The sequence below is a fragment of the Petromyzon marinus genome, chromosome 14, assembly GCF_048934315.1.
Source record: "Petromyzon marinus isolate PM22_M1 ecotype Great Lakes invasive population chromosome 14, UKy_Petmar_22M1.pri1.0, whole genome shotgun sequence".
Taxonomy (NCBI): domain Eukaryota; kingdom Metazoa; phylum Chordata; class Hyperoartia; order Petromyzontiformes; family Petromyzontidae; genus Petromyzon; species Petromyzon marinus.
This window is the reverse complement of record NC_133680.1, coordinates 2,291,430-2,310,336: the sequence shown is the minus strand read 5'-3', so window position 1 is coordinate 2,310,336 and position 18,907 is coordinate 2,291,430. Positions and strand designations below refer to the sequence as shown.

The following is an 18,907-nucleotide window of genomic DNA, read 5'->3' as shown; positions in this document are numbered from 1 at the left end:
CGGGCGGTACACGATTTTGGTGTGTGCTGACGGACAATGTGATGTGATGTCACTATTGTTATTATTGCGTATGGCGATATGTTCCGGAGCTGTAAATGCCAATTCGGGAGAGTTCGTGTGTAGTAGCTTCGCTGTCGCTCTGTTAAAAGGAGGCGCAGACTGCAGTAGTTTTACTATTTGGTTCGTCGTGTGTGTTGTATGGCCACGATTGCACGATGACTTGTCTTTAATGTTACTGATTTTTGTATCGTTACGTCTCGGCGGGACACGAACAACTTCCACGGAGCCACCAGTTAAATAATTTTACTTTACATAATCAGCCTAGCAAAGTCGTCGGGTGAAATAAACAATTCTTCGCAGCAAAAAAAAGCAAACTCACCAAGCTAAATATAAACCAAAAATATAATGTAATGTTGAGAAAGTGCTGGTGTAGTGATTGGCCCACCGCGCTCTGATTCCGGATACCAAACAAAATCATTTCCAGCAACGGCTAACATCAGTGGCTTAGCTACATCCGTGCCCCGAATCCCACCAACGTGCACTCATCATCGTGGTGAAGTATGGTCAACGTACCCCGATAACCGATACCGTATTGGATGCCTCTATATTGACAAATGGGACACGTTATGTAGATTAAAATATTTTCCCCCAGTAGCAGGGATCGGCCCAGCAGAGGTTCACAAATCGAAATCCAGCGGTCGCCCCGATGATTGGTAGGGCGGGTGTCAATAACCATAACGCTCCACGGTGGACGTTAAAGATCCACTGATGTAGTTCGCAAGGCGAGGCCGTTGTGTGCTAGGAGTCCAAATTCGGAAATTTCTCAATTTAGATTATACACACATCGGAAGACTAACCTGGGCATCTAGTTTAAACAAAATAGCCTTGAATTCGTTGGCGCCACGGTGGCGAGATGTTAACTACCTCGCCTGCTCTACAGGAGTAGGTGGGCTCGATCCCGACTCCGACGCCGATATATTTGCGGAGCTTCACGGGTGTGGATTTACAACTGTAGTTGGAAACTTTGTGGATTATCTCTCCCAACATACCGGTGTGTTGTAGAAGTAACGAAACCTTGTGGATTATCTCTCCCAACATACCGGTGTGTATTAGAAGTAACGAATTGGCACGTTTTGCTTAAGTGACAAACCTGACTAATTGGGTGTGGTGGGTTGAACGACATATTTACGCGCTCCAACCCAAAAAAAACCCCGATTACTGCGTGTTTAACCTCTGATCTGACAACGCTGGTTGCGGTGCTGGCGATCCACGTGTTTTTCGTCATCACCGTGTGGATCGAGCGCAGCGGCTGGCACCAAAAGCAACAGCCAGGGCAGGGGAGCGAGCCCCGCAGCACGCGTCTCTGTGCTTTCAGGGCAGTGAACACAACACACGGAGCGAAGCCATTCGACACAGCAGAGGAGGAGCCCATGTCATCGGCAGAAGATGACGAATATTTTTTCAAACTGGCCCAGGAAAGCGACGACGCCGCAGCCGTGGCGCTGTCCATTCACCTGCAGCAGCTGCAGCGGCGGCCACGAGAATTGTCCGGCGGGGCGCATGCGGCCACCAGCGGGTCCCCCGTGGCCACCAGCGGGTCCCCCGTGGCCACCAGCGGGTCCCCCGTGGCCACCGGAGCAACGGACGCCGCGGCCAGGCTGTCCCGGTTGGCCTCCCTGCGCAGGGGCTCTGCCCGCGACTCCCTGCTGCACTACGCGGGGCGCCTGGGGCGGCCTCGCTTTCTCGCCCTGCTCCTCGCCCCGCCGCTCGGCGCCGACCCCGAGGTCGCGAACCGCGAGCAAAAGAGGCCCCTGCACGAGGCCGCGGCGGCCGGGCACGGGCCCTGCGTGCGGCTGCTGCTGCGGCACGGGGCCAGGGTGGACAGCCTCAAGCGGGCGGACTGGTGGGTTGGGTTGGGGGTGGGGGGAGACGGCAGCTTAGGGTTGGAGTTCGGGATGGGGATCTGGGAGACTTGGGGTACACACGCGGGCACCGTGTGGACAACACGCGCCGAAACTTCACGTTACACATGTCACCATTGCCCCACTCGGGACGGCCACGCCAGGCCTACGCGTTTGAAAGCGGCCCGCGAACGATGTGTTTATTTGCGGCATACTTCCACCACGCCGGGCAGTTTGGGTCGCTGTTGCAAAGACGTGGGAGCATAGGAGTGCAGCACAACAGTGGATTTTTACTGCATTGCTCTCCGCAGACCCACGACATGGCTCACGTCACATCGTCACCCTTGGCCCCTGCGTAAACCCGAGCCGGTATCGAGCAAATATAACAATCATAATTTTGTATTTAGAGCGAAAGAATCCGATGAGCTGTGAAGCTCTTTTTTTCTCACAGATGTCCAGAGGCTTAAGTTTGGTCATGGCAAATAGTCAGTGGAAAATTGTGAGGACCCCTGTTGCGGGCCCGGTTCAGAGATGTACCAGTGGGAAAGGGGTAATGGAGATCCACCATAACAGGTCCCTGCAGGGTGGGCTGGTAGGAACATTGGAATTTTTCACTTCGTTAAAGTATTGAAAGGGGACGGACGGACGGACACATTCATCTATTGCAGGCTGGTACACTCAGTTTACAACTTCGTTCCTACCAGTATAATGTGTATATACACAGTCAAGTCAAGCCGGATTCGGATGCCACGTGAGGCTCGCGTTTAAAGGTACGGTATGGTTGCTTTTTAGCTCAGATTGGCAAATAACCAGTGTGAGGGCCCCAATGCTTGGATGTGCCAGTGGAAAGTTATAAAACTTTATTTTTTTTGGTCACCAGGTAAGACCGATTGAGTTATATCGCTCATGTTTCAGAAGCGACCTGGCCACAAATGATAGCTGAACTTAGTGGCTTATGTGTACATTTATAGCGGCCAAATACTCTTAAACGCACGTTTCTAAATGTCAAGTAAAAAAAAAACCAGAGGACCCGGAGGAAAAATCTACGCAACCACGGGGAGAACATGCGAACTCAAAATATACAGCAGGCGTCAGGGTCCCGATCGAACGCACGACCTCCAGGCGAGGCAGTTAACATCGAGACACCGCGGCGAGATGTTAACTGCCTTGGCTTTTTTTGTTCCTTTCCCCAGGACGCCGCTGATGATGGCCTGCACCCGTGCCGGCTCGCTGGACGTGGTTCGCGAGCTGCTGGCGCACGGGGCCAGCCTGTCGGTGCGCAACAAGGACGGCTGGAGTGCGCTGCACGTGGCGTGCCGCACGGGCGACTCGGCGGTGGTGGGCGCTCTGCTGGACGCGTCGCCCACAGCGTGGGGCACACGCAGCTCTGTGGGCCGCACTCCGCTCCACACCTCCGGTTCGCCCGGCCTGGGCCTACACCCGATTAACCTAGCGGCGGTGGCGACGTCATCACCCGTGCCCCTGTTTATCTCGGTTTAACACGCAGGCTTCCACGACCAATATTATTCATAATAAAGGTTTTTGGTTCTAGATTTAAAGCTTTCGTGACTGCAAGGATCCATACTCTTTGGTTCTATTCGGTAAAGTCACGTAGGTAAAAAATAAAACAAAACAAAAATCACGACGTTTCGGCCACAACACAAGCGGCCTTCATCAGGTGAAGGGATCAGGCTGTCTCGAGGACAGCGCTGGAGTGAAACACAGCCACGCTCAGACCACGGTCTGAAACACAACCACGCTCAGACCGCGGTCTGAGCGTGGTTGTGTTTCACTCCAGCGCTGTCCTCGAGACAGCCTGATCCCTTCACCTGATGAAGGCCGCTTGTGTTGTGGCCGAAACGTCGTGATTTTTTTTTTACCTACGTGACTTTACAGAATAGAACCAAAGAGTATAAAGGTTTTTGGGTTAGATCGCGTTATTTATAAATGTGTCGAAACCCTCCACCACCCGACACAGCCAATCAGTAAGGGATTTGTCACGTAAACAAAACGCCAAATAGTTACTACTTGAGCCCACCGGTGTGTTGGAGAGTGAATCCACAACATTTACAACCTGAGTACGACGTTTCGCTGGTAAATTACATCCAGCATCATCGGGCGATTTGCTAGAATAGTATTTATTTGCGTCATACTTCCACCACGCGGGGCAGTGTGACAACAAAGTCTGTGTACCTCGGACAGGTTACGACAGCCGACTGAAATTAATATGACAAAACAAAGAGACAGACAGTCGGTTTTGAGTGCTTTTTAAAATCTGAAATTGCTGGTAACAAAGTATGAGAAAATAAGAATAGGTTTGAACACTTTCTGGCAATAAAACGGTTTGCCTTTTGGCATTCTCTGGCCTGACACTGGTGAGACTAGGCCCTAAAGAAGGCTTTCTCTGGTGTAGACCAATCAGTTTTCAAAGACAATGCCACATTAATTATCAGTGCATGTTTTTGTTTGCATGTTCACCTCGAGTACTGTGTGTGGTTAATGCAGTAACTTGAATCCTTGCAAAAAGGTTTCTATTTGGAGTTTGGACATCTTAACACCTGTTTTATTGCCAGATAGGGTTAACACCTATTGTTATTTTTTGTACCCCACCGTGCCCGGAGGGGGACCCATTCTCAGTCGGTGCATATTGCCAGTCAGGACAAATGTATTGAACGCTGACAAGCGTGGAGAGATGCACGCTTGGAATTGCACAGAACAACAGAAATATTAAGACGCACAACGTGGAACGCATGAGAAACTCATTGTTAAGTAAGCGGGCGTGGGTAGGACACATCGCCTCTGGACGGGATAATGAGAGGTCGGACTCGTGACATCGCAGAACTGGTGGATGGCAACAGTGTGGGGAGGCCTTCATCCAGCAGTTGATAGACAATGACTGACAATGATTGTAGCGTACGGCGTACACATTCTAGAGTAAATTTGGAGAAAAAAAGCAATTTCCGCATTAATTGTTTTTCCCTCTTTGTTTGCAGCCATGCACGGCAACTTGGAAGTCACGCAGATGTTGCTGGACAGGTGAGTTGAGTCGAGCAGTCGGCTCCAGGCTGTGTGCACCCACGCTGCACGATCCACATAGACCTGGCAGCCAGTGGAGGCATCCCAACGGTTGGGATGACGTGGCCTCATTTGACGGTGGGCACGAGGACGATGCGCGCTCTTGGATGTTCAATTGCATCATCCACGTCACTGACGGTGACACGACTGAGATTGGGGGGGGGAGGGGGGCATTTCCCGCTTCTTGCACGGGTTTTCGGTGAAGGTTTGCGAGGCAGGGTAGTGCTGTGGTAACACTCCTGCCTCAGAGCAAGATGGACCTGGGTTCCATTCCCAACACGTGCGTCTCTCTGTGTGGAGCGTGCATGTTCTGTTCTCCCACCGTTCTGCATGGGTTTCCCCAGGTTCTCCGGTTTTCTCCCATAGCTAAAAAAACCCCGTAGTGCCCAAAACAACTCCAGTGCTGAAATATGATCTGCGAATACTCGGCTAGGATTGCAGGGTCTTGTGCGTCGGTGGCTTTCCTCGGTAAACAAGGCTAAATATAACGAAGTCTTGGTTAAGACTGTGGGTGTATGGACCACACATATACAGCTTCACATTGGACGATAACGACATTCAAAACAAGACTAGGCCATGTGCACCAGCGTCATCGTCCAGATTTGCAAAATTCTAAAAATTGCCAGCGAATTATTGGATTAACCAACAGCAACATCGCCCCCTCCTGACAGACCAATGCCCCCCTTTCAGGCCGGTGCTGCGTCACCTTGTGCCACACAGGGGACAGCTGCTTAGGTTCCCCTAAGCACAAAAAACCCACCACAGCTGACCATTATAACGATGGAGATGTGAAGCAAGGTGCTTTCAGACGCTGGAGTCAAGCGACCGGCAAGTGATGTGAATCCTCGCGCGCGGGGCCTTAGGTGCGCGTTTGTGCCCGACGGCCGTGACAGCTGCGGAGTGACCCCGTTCGTTGACGCAGTGAGACATGGCCACCTGGACGTGGCTCGGCTGCTCCTGGAGAAGCACCAGGTGAGCTCGTCCACCAGGTGAGCTCGTCCGCCAGGTGAGCTCGTCCGGCAGGTGAGCTCGTCCGCCAGGTGAGCTCGTCCACCAGGTGAGCTCGTCCGGCAGGTGGGCTCGTCCGCCAGGTGAGCTCGTCCGCCAGGTGAGCTCATCCACCAGGTGAGCTCGTCCGGCAGGTGGGCTCGTCCGCCAGGTGAGCTCGTCCGCCAGGTGAGCTCATCCACCAGGTGGGCTCGTCCGCCAGGTGAGCTCGTCCGCCAGGTGAGCTCATCCACCAGGTGAGCTCGTCCACCAGGTGGGCTCGTCCGCCAGGTGGGCTCGTCCACCAGGTGAGCTCGTCCGCCAGGTGGGCTCGTCTGCCAGGTGGGCTCGTCCGCCAGGTGGGCTCGTCCGCCAGGTGGGCTCGTCCGGCAGGTGGGCTCGTCCGGCAGGTGAGCTCGTCCGGCAGGTGGGCTCGTCCGCCAGGTGGGCTCGTCCACCAGGTGGGCTCGTCCGCCAGGTGAGCTCGTCCACCAGGTGGGCTCGTCCGCCAGGTGAGCTCGTCCACCAGGTGGGCTCGTCCGCCAGGTGGGCTCGTCCGGCAGGTGGGCTCGTCCACCAGGTGAGCTCGTCCGGCAGGTGGGCTCGTCCGCCAGGTAGGCTCGTCTGCCAGGTGAGCTCGTCCGCCAGGTGGGCTCGTCCGCCAGGTGGGCTCGTCCGGCAGGTGAGCTCATCCACCAGGTGAGCTCGTCCGGCAGGTGGGCTCGTCCGCCAGGTGAGCTCGTCCGCCAGGTGAGCTCGTCCGGCAGGTGAGCTCGTCCGCCAGGTGGGCTCGTCCGCCAGGTGAGCTCGTCCACCAGGTGGGCTCGTCCACCAGGTGGGCTCGTCCGCCAGGCGGGCTCGTCCGCCAGGTGGGCTCGTCCGCCAGGTGAGCTCGTCCACCAGGTGGGCTCGTCCACCAGGTGGGCTCGTCCGCCAGGCGGGCTCGTCCGCCAGGTGGGCTCGTCCGCCAGGTGAGCTCGTCCACCAGGTGGGCTCGTCCACCAGGTGGGCTCGTCCACCAGGTGGACTCGTCCGGCAGGTGGGCTCGTCCGCCAGGTGAGCTCGTCCACCAGGTGGGCTCGTCCGCCAGGTGAGCTCGTCCACCAGGTGGGCTCGTCCGCCAGGTGGGCTCGTCCGGCAGGTGGGCTCGTCCACCAGGTGAGCTCGTCCGGCAGGTGGGCTCGTCCGCCAGGTAGGCTCGTCCGCCAGGTGAGCTCGTCCGCCAGGTGGGCTCGTCCGCCAGGTGGGCTCGTCCGGCAGGTGAGCTCATCCACCAGGTGAGCTCGTCCGGCAGGTGGGCTCGTCCGCCAGGTGAGCTCGTCCGCCAGGTGAGCTCGTCCGGCAGGTGAGCTCGTCCGCCAGGTGGGCTCGTCCGCCAGGTGAGCTCGTCCACCAGGTGGGCTCGTCCACCAGGTGGGCTCGTCCGCCAGGCGGGCTCGTCCGCCAGGTGGGCTCGTCCGCCAGGTGAGCTCGTCCACCAGGTGGGCTCGTCCACCAGGTGGGCTCGTCCGCCAGGCGGGCTCGTCCGCCAGGTGGGCTCGTCCGCCAGGTGAGCTCGTCCACCAGGTGGGCTCGTCCACCAGGTGGGCTCGTCCACCAGGTGGACTCGTCCGGCAGGTGGGCTCGTCCGCCAGGTGGGCTCGTCCGCCAGGTGGGCTCGTCCACCAGGTGGGCTCGTCCGCCAGGTGGGCTCGTCCGCCAGGTGGGCTCGTCCGCCAGGTGGGTTCGTCCGCCAGGTGGGCTCGTCCACCAGGTGAGCTCGTCCTCCAGGTGGGCTCGTCCGCCAGGTGAGCTCGTCCACCAGGTGGGCTCGTCCACCAGGTGGGCTCGTCCGCCAGGTGAGCTCGTCCACGAATCTCCGCTGCGCGTGCCAGAAGCCCGCCCGTACTCTGGGCTCCGGTGTGGCTCTGCAAGGTGCTTTATTTTTCCAAAATTTATACACTGTTCTATAATGCGGTAGTAGTTCCTGAAGAACAGCGTGTTATGGACAAATCACGTTTCCTAATCAATACTACAGGGTAAAGCACAGTCCGTGATAACACGTGAGGCGCGTACGCAGGCTTAACAAAGACGGAGGTGCGTGGTAGCATCCAGCAGCATCCCGCTTATTCCTACTCGAGCGAAGTAATTCCGTTTGCTCGGTCGCGTTATATCCAATTCGCATCCGCGTGATAAAAAATGTGTTCCCTAGGACATTGATCGTGTTGCATACAATTCCCGTTATGAAAATCATACGCGTTATCGGAGAACAAGATTGTATTTCCCCAGTTATATTCCATTTACTCTCAAGAGCAGTGGTGCAGATATGATCTTTTACAGAAAAAATGTATTGCACGGTGGTCCGCACAAAAATGTTAGAGGGTTGCTGGTGGTCCACGTGTCCAGGAATATTGGGAACCACTGCTCTCTAGGGTAACTAACGGATTATTGTTAATATCGTTAATGTTTTATAAGCATTGTTTTTGCCTGTTTCTCTGACGCATGTTGTTCCGTTGTTGCCTGTTCCTCTGTATGGATCACTTTGATGTTGTTGTTCCTGTTCTCTGCTGCTGAATCTCCCAAGCAAACATAGCTGGGTAACTGGCTCAACGGAATTTTCCACGTAACGAACAAACATTGATTGGCCTTAGAGGGACTACCCTCACAGCAATGATGTGCGCAATAAATGTGAAGGGCTGCATCTTTACCATCATATTTTTAAAAAAATTACAATTGTTCAACGGCTGCGATGTCATGGGCTTAATGATGATTTACTTCGGGGTTCACTCAGCGAGCAGTGCGTTAAAATTGCGTTGGAGAGGAGGCACGTAGGATGATGTAGCACAGGGGTCGGGAACCTTTTTGACTAAGAGAGCCATGAAAGCAAAAAATTTGGAAATTTATTTCAGTGAGAGCCATATAATATATTTTAAAAGTGAATTCAACTAAATGTCAGTATAATAAGCCTCTGAATTTATTCTTTTAAATAATGTTGTTATAACACTCACCATTAATGCGACTTCTGGTGCTGCATGGATTTGCTGATGTCTTTGTAGTCGGGTTGGTACTTTGTAGTCGGGTTGGTACTTGGTGAGGTTAAGCTTCATGCAAGCGTTGAGGCTTTCATCCGTTAAACGTGATCGTAGGTTGGACTTGATGTTTTTAAGATGTGAGAATTACTGCTCACATGCATACGTAGATCCAAACATGGTCAATACAGCAATACTCACACGCTGCAGTGTGTGGTATGTGACAGGAAGCGCGTTCCAAGTTTTGAGAATCAGCTGGTCTTCGGGTTGGAGTTTTTTCATTTCTGTCCACATGTGCTTGCTCGCCAACTCCGCTTTCTGTCGTGTGATTCTTTCCAAATCTTCATTCAGTGACTTGAACTTATTCACCCACATGTCTGAGGCCTTCAGGTCAGCCACTTCTGCTTCAAAATCTCTGACGGAGACACCAGGGATGTAATTCAGGTCGGCTGTGTTCAGTGAACACTCGTTTGGATGGGTGATGAACTTAAAAAGACGAGTGTGCTCACGAAATTCTCCAAAGCGTGCTTTGAAGGACTGTAGGAGACTGGATGTGCAGCCAGCTAGCTGGTGGAGATCAAGGTTTTGAATGGGCTCACTTGCTGTGCATGCATCTTTAAATTGGCTCAGTTTTTCAAAATGTAGTAAACGACCTGTTTCAAGATCCGTGATGAAAAGCTCCAGCTTGTTTTCAAAAGCAAATACAGCTTGTTGAAGGGATAACACTGTATTTCCAATGCCTTGCATTTTCACGTTGAGCTGGTTCAGATGTTCAGTCAGATCTACGAGATAGTAAAACTTGAGGAGCCACTCGGTGTCGGCTAGCTCAGGATGCCCGACGCCTTTCATTTCAAGGAAAGTCCGGATTTCGTTCAGGCAAGCCGCAAAACGGCTAAGCACCTTCCCTCTTGACAACCAACGCACATTGCTGTGCAAAAGCAGACCAGGATAGTTATTTACAACTTCATCCAGCAGTGTTTTAAACTGGCGATCATTTAAGGCTCGGGCAACAATAAAGTTGATCACACGAATGACCAGCGACATCACTTCGCCAAACTGCCTGTCACACATCTGAGCACAAAGTGCCTCCTGGTGTATAATGCAATGGAAACTTAGGATGGGTCTATTTTCATGTTCACGGAGAAGCGCCACAAATCCTTTGTTTTTCCCCACCATACACGGAGCACCATCAGTACACACTGAGAGAAGTTTATCCATAGGTAGACTTTTTTCTTGAGCAAACTCCATGAAAGACTTGAATAAATCCTCACCTCTTGTGGACCCTTTTAATGGCAGAACAGCAAGACTTTCTTCGCGCAGTGTGTCACCAACAGCATATCTTGCAATCACGCTGAACTGCGACAAATGGCTCACGTCTGTTGACTCATCCAAAGCCAGAGAAAAGAACGGCGCTGCATTTATGTCCTTCACTTGCGTTTCCTCCACTTTGTTTGCCATCACGATGGTACGATCATGAACAGTTCTTGCCGACAGAGGCATGTCTTGTATCCGTTTGATTATCTTGTCTTTGTTCGGAAGATCATCAAAAAGTTCATTGGCTACATCTAGCATGAACGTTTTAGCATACTCGCCATCTGTGAATGGTTTTCCGTTCCTCACTATTGCTAAAGAACCAGCAAAGCTAGCCGAATTATAGTCACCTTGCCGGGTCCATACGCGGAGTTGCTGCTGGCTAGCTTGCACCCTGCTCAGAAGCTCTTGGCACGCTTTCTTTCTGCTGTCTCCCGCAGGGTATTTTGATGCAAAGGTAGCGTGGCGCGTGTCGAAGTGCCGCTTTACATTCGACCGTTTCAACGATGTAATTTTGTCATTGCAAATTAGACACACCGCAGAACCCGCTCTCTCCACAAAGGCGAATTCTTCGGTCCATTCGTCCTGAAATGTACGATACTCGTCGTCTTTTTTTCTTTTCGCCATCTTCTTCGTCGAAGGGTTAGCTTTGAGCTAATGACCGAGCAGACGCAGTCTCAGACTGATTCAAAAGGGGGCGTTTACCTGTTTTACCCAGCAACGGCAAACGTAGGCCAGTATCATCCAATTAAAATAATGGACAATTGCTCCTGCAGCCCTGAACAGGACATGCGCAGTGAAAAATCGATGGATGGATTAAAACAAGTGAGAATATTTTGTTTTATCTGCGAGCCATATGCAATCATCAAAAGAGCCACATCTGGCTCGCGAGCCATAGGTTCCCGACCCCTGATGTAGCAGAACTACGTCTGAAGTACGTTGAAGTTCCCCATATCCCCACTAGGTGGGGCCACATACCCCGCGATCAGAGTCCTGCAATGGGCCTAACGATTTGACTGGCAATCCGACCTGGCTCTTGCCGGATCCTGCCTAACCCGAACACGAAACCCGCTTCAACGCCGTTCTTTTACCCGCAGTCAGACCCGCACCAGCAAACGGCAACAAAATCAATAATTTACGTACGTGTTTGGATGACGTTATAACTTTTCACGCAAAAGTGAACAATGTGCGTTTCATATCGTCTGAAACGTAGCGCCGCCCTGTTTACAGACAGTTCTGTTGAATGAAAGAAAAGGTCATGGTGGCTTCATCGTGGGTGACCTTCCGATGACCCGCGATGAATGTGACCCGACCCAACCCACAAGCCTTGACAACGACTTCGCTCCGACCCGAATCTGACTGGCTTTGTGGGTCACGCGTGTCTACCCGACCCGATGCAGGACTCTGGCCGCTATCGAGGCTGTTGAGGCTATAGAGCAGTTTTCAGAGCGGGGGGGGAGGGGGCACTTCTGCCGATAAGACATCATCAGTATGAGGGCCGCCACGCATTTGAAACCATTGGGGTTTTTACAGCACGATGATGGGGGTTGTTATCACGTGTTTTGGAATGTCGGGGGCTGCACGTCAAGAGCGGCACTAAACGCCACCAGGGGCCGCCAGGGGCCTGCGGGCCTTGCAGTGAAGAACGCCGCTATAGCCCCTATAGAAGCTATCAAGGCTATAGAGGCTATAGCCGCTATGGAGGCTATCGTGGCTATAGCGGCTATAGAGGTAATCTGGAAATTAAGCAGGACTTTTTAGTCCTCGGAGCTAAAACATGCTGCATTACGTCATAATTATTGACAATGTATCCACTGCTGGATGAAGGCCTCACCATGATGTTGCCATCCTTCAAGGGTCTTGTGTGCCACAATCCACGTCGCGTCTGTACATTAGCTGCTCTCATTGCTCTCTCTGCCATTTTGTCACTAATCTCCTTCACTGATGATGACGTTAGGCTGCCACAGGGGCGAGATGGTAACTCCCTGACCGGAGGTCATGGGTTCGATCCCGACCCTGACGCCTGCTGTATATTCGGAGTTTGCATGTTCTCCCCGTGGTCACGGGGATTATTCTCCGTGGCCTCCGATTTTTCCCTCCACATTTAGAAACGTGCGTTTAGAGTTATTTGGCTGCTTTAAATGTCGACACGTTGAGCTATCATTTGTAAACCACAGGTCGATTCTGAAAAAGAGCTATATAGCTCAGTGGGGTCTTACCTGGTCAAATAAACATAGATCCATAAACAAATGAGTGAATATTCGTTTTATCTCGTCGTTGGGGCAGTCGGACGTGAGCGCCACCGATGCCGTGGGCGCCCAGGCGCTGCACTTGGCCGCCGTCACCTGCCAGCTGGACGCTCTCCGCTTCCTCGTGGAGGAGCTGGGCGTGGACGTGAACGTGTGCGACGCTCGCGCCCGCCTCTGCGCCGTGCACTATGCCGCCAAGGTGAGCGGGGAAGGTCGCCCCATCGGCCCCGGTCGCCCCGTCGATCCCGGTCGCTCCGTCGGCCTAAGGGGCAGGGGTCAGCACTCAAAATAACAAGAATAGCCCTTTTTTTCCATCTGGGCAATAAAAAACCTGAATACCTATTGTATGTATGTTGAACTTCTTTCGCACCGTACGTAGCCAACTGTGGTAATCGGAGGTGCGGGCGAAGGACAACAAACTAAACACGAAAAGCTGTTAGAAAGAAATTAATTTTAAATCTACGCGATTTAAAAGTGCATAGCTCCAGTGGCTTCCCAATATCAGAAGGAAGAGCATTCCAGACGGCCGCAGAAGCGCATCTGAAAGCGCGCGATACAGTGACGGTCTTTGTTCGATTGCTTGCCGATATTTCAAGAGCCGCAATGACACGTGAATACGAGATGGCGGTCCTTAATAAATAACGTCACGAAGCAGTCCTTAAAGAGCTGCGTGGCCTAGGGTTTCTGCAATCGAAGTTTTCTCGATTCGCTGCGATCTTGGTTTTCACGATGTTCGCACACCACCGATTAGCACGGTTGGTTACATACGGTGCGAAAGAAGTTCAACGTACATGCCGCTGATGGGGCGATGAAATCGGCTCGTGTGGCCGATTATGATTACATAGGGGAATTCTACGTGAAGTGGGAATGTCGGATGTTGCCAATGGGCACGTCTGTGAAATATACCCCGGCCTGTCGAACGTGCTGCACAGGTGGCCAATCAACAGTAATGTCTACGTGCATACGCGTTTGGAGAGGTGGTGCAACAGTGACGTGCAACTTCCGGTCTTAAGCGTTGCAAGTAAAGCTCCTTGTTGTGGTGGGGGGGGGGGGGGGGGTCACGCCGCGCCTTCGCGCGTCGGGGGGGTAAACGAACGAGCACCGCTTGTGCGAAGGTGATGGTGGTTGAGCTATGGCTAGACTATGGATAGATGGATAGACTCTCCCTCTGTTAAAGGAGGATATTGCTTCACTGCCTCAGAGGGGCTATAAACGGGGAGAGATGAACACTGTACAATGCCCACCTGAGGAGCGTGACCGCTTTGGCGTGTGACCGAGTTAATTAGCGGCACGCTAAATTGCTGACGAGCGGGGGTGCAGTGTTTGCCTAAGCTGTGGAGGTGTCGTGTAATTTTCCACGGCTGTCCCCCCCGATTTTGTAACGCTCTGCGCGTCTTCTGCCGTGTTGCAGGAGGGACACGTAAGCGCCATAGAGACTCTGCGCTCCCTGGGGGCCGACCTGCACGCCACGGACGCCAAAGGCAGGACCGGTAAGCCAGCCACAACACAGCAGCCGCTTACAAATTAACACTTTTCCAACGTGCATTTGTCCCCGCAAGTACGGTAATTGGTTAGCGGTAGTCATGGTAGCACCCGCGCCCGGTGCATAAGAAATGGTAGGCCCTGGAGAGTGAGGCTTGGCAAGTAAGGCCGGGACACCAGCGTGCCAACGCGTGTCCTCTTAGCACTGATATGGGTCTCCGGCTCTTGGGCAATACTTAGAATAATATGCTTGCTTTCAATATAGAATAGTCCCTGATAGTAAATTAAACTTTTTCCTAAAATTTTGTCCAAATTAGATAATCTCTGCGAGAGTAATCGTGTGTCCTTGTTGCAGACACACGGATAGAGCTAATGCGTGCATGCTTTCAAACAGTGAGTTTGTTTTTACCGCTTTCAAGTTAAGGTCGAAAGCATTAATGCATCAGCTCTGTCCGTTTGGCTGACTGTTCATCTGTTCATCTGTAAAATCTGGTCATGACAGCGCTCGTAGAGATAATTCAATGTAGATTACATTTTAATTTAAACTTGTGTTGTTATTAGAGGTGTGTCCTATTGAAAGCTGACCAGTCTAATCAAAGGATTGCCCAACACTTGGATACAATTCACAGCTTCCGTGCTGCTTATGAAGTGCTGCTGAGGACAGACGCTTTTTTTAAAGTGTTACAGAATCCACTCATTTGCATCATTTTTCTTGTTTAATTAATGCATGGTGCACTATATTCCGACATGAACCAATTGGTAAGCACCTCTAAATCATACGTGCAAGAAGTCGATTAAATAATAATGTGTTTTTGAGAATTACAACCAGGAGGCACGTAATGCAAGCAAATATCTTCAGCAAGGAAGACCTCTCTGCGCAAGGTCTCAGTGCAATGGAGAGAGTGCAGTGTTCAACATGTATATCTGTTGAACTTCTTTCGCACCCTACGTAGCCAACCATACTAATTGGAGGTGCAGGGGAAGGACAAGAAACGAAACACAAAATCAGAAGGATGGCCTCAGCAGCGCATCAGAAAGCGTGTGATGCAGTGACCGTCTTTGTTCGATGGCCAGCCAAAAGCCGCCGCGAGGATGACCAGAGTTTGCGTGATGGTTTATGCTCCTTGGTGAGATCAGTAAAGTATTGTGGTTCATTTATGGCAAACACTTTGTGTGTAACGAGTGCGACCTCATAACGCCGCGACCTCACTGAAACGCTGCCGCCTGCCTCCCCGAATGGTGCCAAGCGCTGCACGTGGCGTGCGCGGCTCAGCGCGCGGAGTGCGTGCGCGCATTGCGCGCAGCCGGGCTGCTCAACGCGGAGGACGCGGAGGGGCGGACCCCTCTCTCCCTCGCGCAAAAACCTCCTGTCGTCAGCGCCATGGAGGAGCCCAGTTGAGGAGCGCCACTCGCACGCCGCCAAACGAGCGGTGTCCCCTTCTCGCTCGTACGCGCGTGTACACCCGTGCGCGCGCACCGAAAGCCGCAGCGTTTCTGGGAGACTCGACCGGGGACACGCGGTGGTGAACGAGACAGGGACCCCCTGCGACCATCAGCGCCTCCCACTTTTACATAGCCAAGCCCACTCGGTCACTATCCCAGTGCACACAGTGAGCCGATTGGCTTTCTCACGTTGGTCATAGGCCACACTCACGCCACTGACAACCCCACCCACTTTTCAGATAGCCCTGCGCTTTGCCCATACCACCGCTCTCTGGATAAGGCTATCACAATTTTAAGTCGGAACAAATTCGGCCCTCCATTTGTAGCATGTGCAGACCTTTGTGAATCCACAGCTGGTTGAGGGCCCCTCCCCACACCGTGAGGGCTGTGGGGGTTGTTCGGCTGTACTACGCGCTGCCGGTCAGTGTGGGTTGGAGGTGTGGAGCGCATACATGGGAAGCATGGTTAAGTACAACAATAGATGTACACAATATAGCTCTGCAGCAGCTTCTGACATGTTTTATGATTGGCGGTTGCCATCCAAGTGGCCAACCCTGCTTAGCCTCGAGATCTGACCAAATCGGATGCATTCAGAGGTGAATTGGTCATCGGCGTGGGACTAAAGTTTTCTCAGAGATTCCTTTTTCATGAGATGGATGCCATTTAATTATTCTACGTCGGGTAGAATCTATAGCTGCGTCAGAAAAATGTGTTTGTAAATATCTAATTTGAAATATATATTAACGTTGCATAATATAGGATATAACAAGAATATGATTTAAGGTAGGGGAGCAGAGGTAGAGTATGAGACGTTTAAGTGGTACACATTCGTGTTATTGTCTTGGATGTACAGGGGCAGACCTTTTATCAATGAACTGCTAGATGGGCTCCTACACTCTGTTGGCCACGTGGGTTATTGGAGGCAGGGAGCATAGATTTAGGAGCATAGAAGTACAATGCAACAATGGCTTTTTGAGGCACTACCCTCTTGCCCACTCTGTGTTCCCGGAAAACTGCAGCCTCTTGTAACAATTTCTGTATAAAATAAAGGCTGTGAGTGGAGTGCAGGCCTCAGGTGTCTATGTGAAATGGCGGGATTTAGGCTGGGAAATGACCGTGGATCACTTGTGGGTTTTTTTTCGCCTGACACATCCATTTCATGCACATGGATTTTGGTTCGTAAAGATTATTTCAAATGAACTGCCAATGTAACATTTAGGCAAGTGGAGCAATGTTTCCTGTACAAGCTGATAGTTGAAAATAGTATTAGTGATGATACAAACGAGATGGTACGAACGAGACGAATCGATTATTGAAGGGAATCGTGACCCCGAATCGCGACGTGTCCAGTTTTAGGGTGAGCTCTCGTTTACAAATCACATTTCTCTCCCGTGTATTCTGTAAGTGGACACAAAAAATAACACACGCGCTGCCTTAGTGTGTACACTGCTCAGTTATGTCTTGGAGTTATCACCAGTCTTAAGATCTACCCGTTATTCTATCAAAGGCCTCCTCAAGCCGTCTCCATCTTCCACGTTCTTGCGAGTCAACAATCTCAGTTTAACACGTAGGCTTTTGCGACCAATATTCATAATAAAGGTTTTTGGGTTAGATCGTGTTATTTATAAATGTGTCGTAACCCTCCACCACCCGACACGGGCAATCAGCAAAAAAGTGTCACGTTGACAAAAGACAAATAGTTCATTACTTTAGCCCACCGGTGTGTTGAAGAGTGAATCCACAACATTTACAGTTTGAGTACGACGTTTCGCTGGTAATTACATCCAGCATCATCGGGCAATTCGGCAGAATGGTAAAGCCCTCACTTGCTCCCGGTCTTAAATAGAGCAGCAGGGTGACGTCATCATTAAACAATCTGCTTAATGTTTGCGGATGCATTTTAACAAGAGCGTTAAGCTGTATGAACATTGTCATACAATGACCTGAAGGCGATTGTAAAAGTGTCTTGGTTTAACAGGGAAGTATACTGTTTCATAATAGACCCCGTTTACAGTTCCCTGCTTTAATATACAGCAATGGGAGCCGACATGCACCGTTTAATAATTAATGACCCATTTTCAATGATGTCAAAGATAATATTGTGGTGGCGTTTTGGCATAAGAGGTCTCCAGCCTATTTGGGTCTGAGAGTGCAAGAGCAGTTTGGCCAGATGGGCTGAGGCAGTGGAGTTTGCGGAGGTGAAGTTGTTTATCAAGGAGATTGGTTTAATTTCGGAGGCAATTTGACCACCCGCTGCTCAGTCTGCTGCATAGCCACATGTGCTCTTGAGGAGCGTGTGCTTTCAGACTGGCCGTGTCACCGTTAACAATGGCAATTTCACCACCCCCCCCCCAACTAAGTGCAGCGTATTCTGCTTTCAAATGGCGAGCCCAATTAAGGCAGTCCAAAGGCCGTGCGGAGGTGCTGCACCCATTTTTAACCTTTTACCTTGTTCCACGGGGCGTTTGTCCCACGAGGTGGACTCCGCTCTCCGAGTCTCTCTCTCTCCAGGCTTCGACCCATCGCCGTCCACAGTAACGCCGCCGCATACTCTCTAACGTCCTTGTCGGTAACTTTATCGCCGTGTTTTCTTCGCCTTTTTGTCTCTTTCCCCTCAACTGGCACGTTCAGAACTCTTTCCAACGTCGTCTTCCGATCATCTGGTCACTTGTCCGATCCACCTCGGTCTATTCTCACTCAATTTCTGTCTTGGCCGTGCTCCCATCACTCAAAACCCCCTGTGTCTCACACGATGCTTTCTACTTGCCTCACAAATTAATCTCGGCGTTCTCATCTCCCGTCACCCTCGTCACGTTCGTCAGCCGTTTCTTTCATGCTCAGCGGCCCGAGCCATATGAACGCTGAATTTTCACTGCCCTGTTCGCCATTCCCTGAAGGTGGATTGGCTTTCACTTCCTGCACGCCACTCCACTCACTTTTCCTCCACTTTGTCCATGCTTCGTTTATTCTGCTGCTGATCTCCTTGTCGATCTCGCCATTATTTTTCCACCGTGGATCCCAAATCCATCAAGTCTTTAAGGAACGAGAAAGATCCGACACGAGGGAAGAATAGCGCAGGCCGAAATACCATAACCTTCAACCAACACACAGCAGCGTGTGCAGAATGCACGCGACCTTTGTGATTTATGCAAAAACCTGTTCGTGAAGAATTGCGCCGTGGTCATCTTAATTCAAATGTTGTGATGTAGGTGTGTGCTGTGGGTGTGTGCTGTAGTAGGTATGTGCTTTAGGTATGTGCTGGCTGTCCAGTTGCATTTGCCGGTTTTCATCATTCCCATCTGAATATGCAACCAGCCCTCGGATCGAAGAAGGTTAGAAACAAACGAGGTTGTGATTGGTCATGGTCATCGCCAAACTACACTACTGTGTGAATGTGTAGTTTTCATTTCTATTGCAATAAAACCCCTTTGAAACATTATCATTGCAAAAC

The 18,907-nt window shown here is 51.6% G+C and overlaps 1 protein-coding gene across 2 annotated transcripts; it reads left to right on the top strand.

The window, feature by feature from the left end:
* The first annotated feature begins 94 nt into the window (after positions 1-94).
* On the top strand, positions 95-18,893 carry LOC116942447 (ankyrin repeat domain-containing protein 16-like). 2 transcript variants are annotated; one of them, XM_032954384.2, is made up of 7 exons: positions 95-1,903; positions 3,095-3,318; positions 4,895-4,937; positions 5,870-5,948; positions 12,569-12,730; positions 13,943-14,021; positions 15,261-18,893. In XM_032954384.2, the coding sequence occupies exons 1-7, from the start codon at positions 1,431-1,433 to the stop codon at positions 15,410-15,412; spliced, it is 1,212 nt and encodes a 403-aa protein (XP_032810275.1). In that variant the 5' UTR covers positions 95-1,430; the 3' UTR covers positions 15,413-18,893. The 2 variants fall into 2 exon arrangements, with proteins under 2 accessions (XP_032810275.1, XP_032810273.1); XM_032954382.2 differs by having other exon boundaries at positions 5,840-5,948.
* The last annotated feature ends 14 nt before the right edge of the window (positions 18,894-18,907 follow it).

Coding starts and splice junctions, on each gene's coding strand:
- LOC116942447 (XM_032954382.2), top strand. CDS start 1,431: ATGTCATCGGCAGAAGATGACGAATATTTTTTCAAACTGGCCCAGGAA. Junction 4,938..5,839: donor ACGCAGATGTTGCTGGACAG/GTGAGTTGAGTC, acceptor GCGGGGCCTTAG/GTGCGCGTTTGTGCCCGACG. Junction 14,022..15,260: donor GGACGCCAAAGGCAGGACCG/GTAAGCCAGCCA, acceptor AATGGTGCCAAG/CGCTGCACGTGGCGTGCGCG.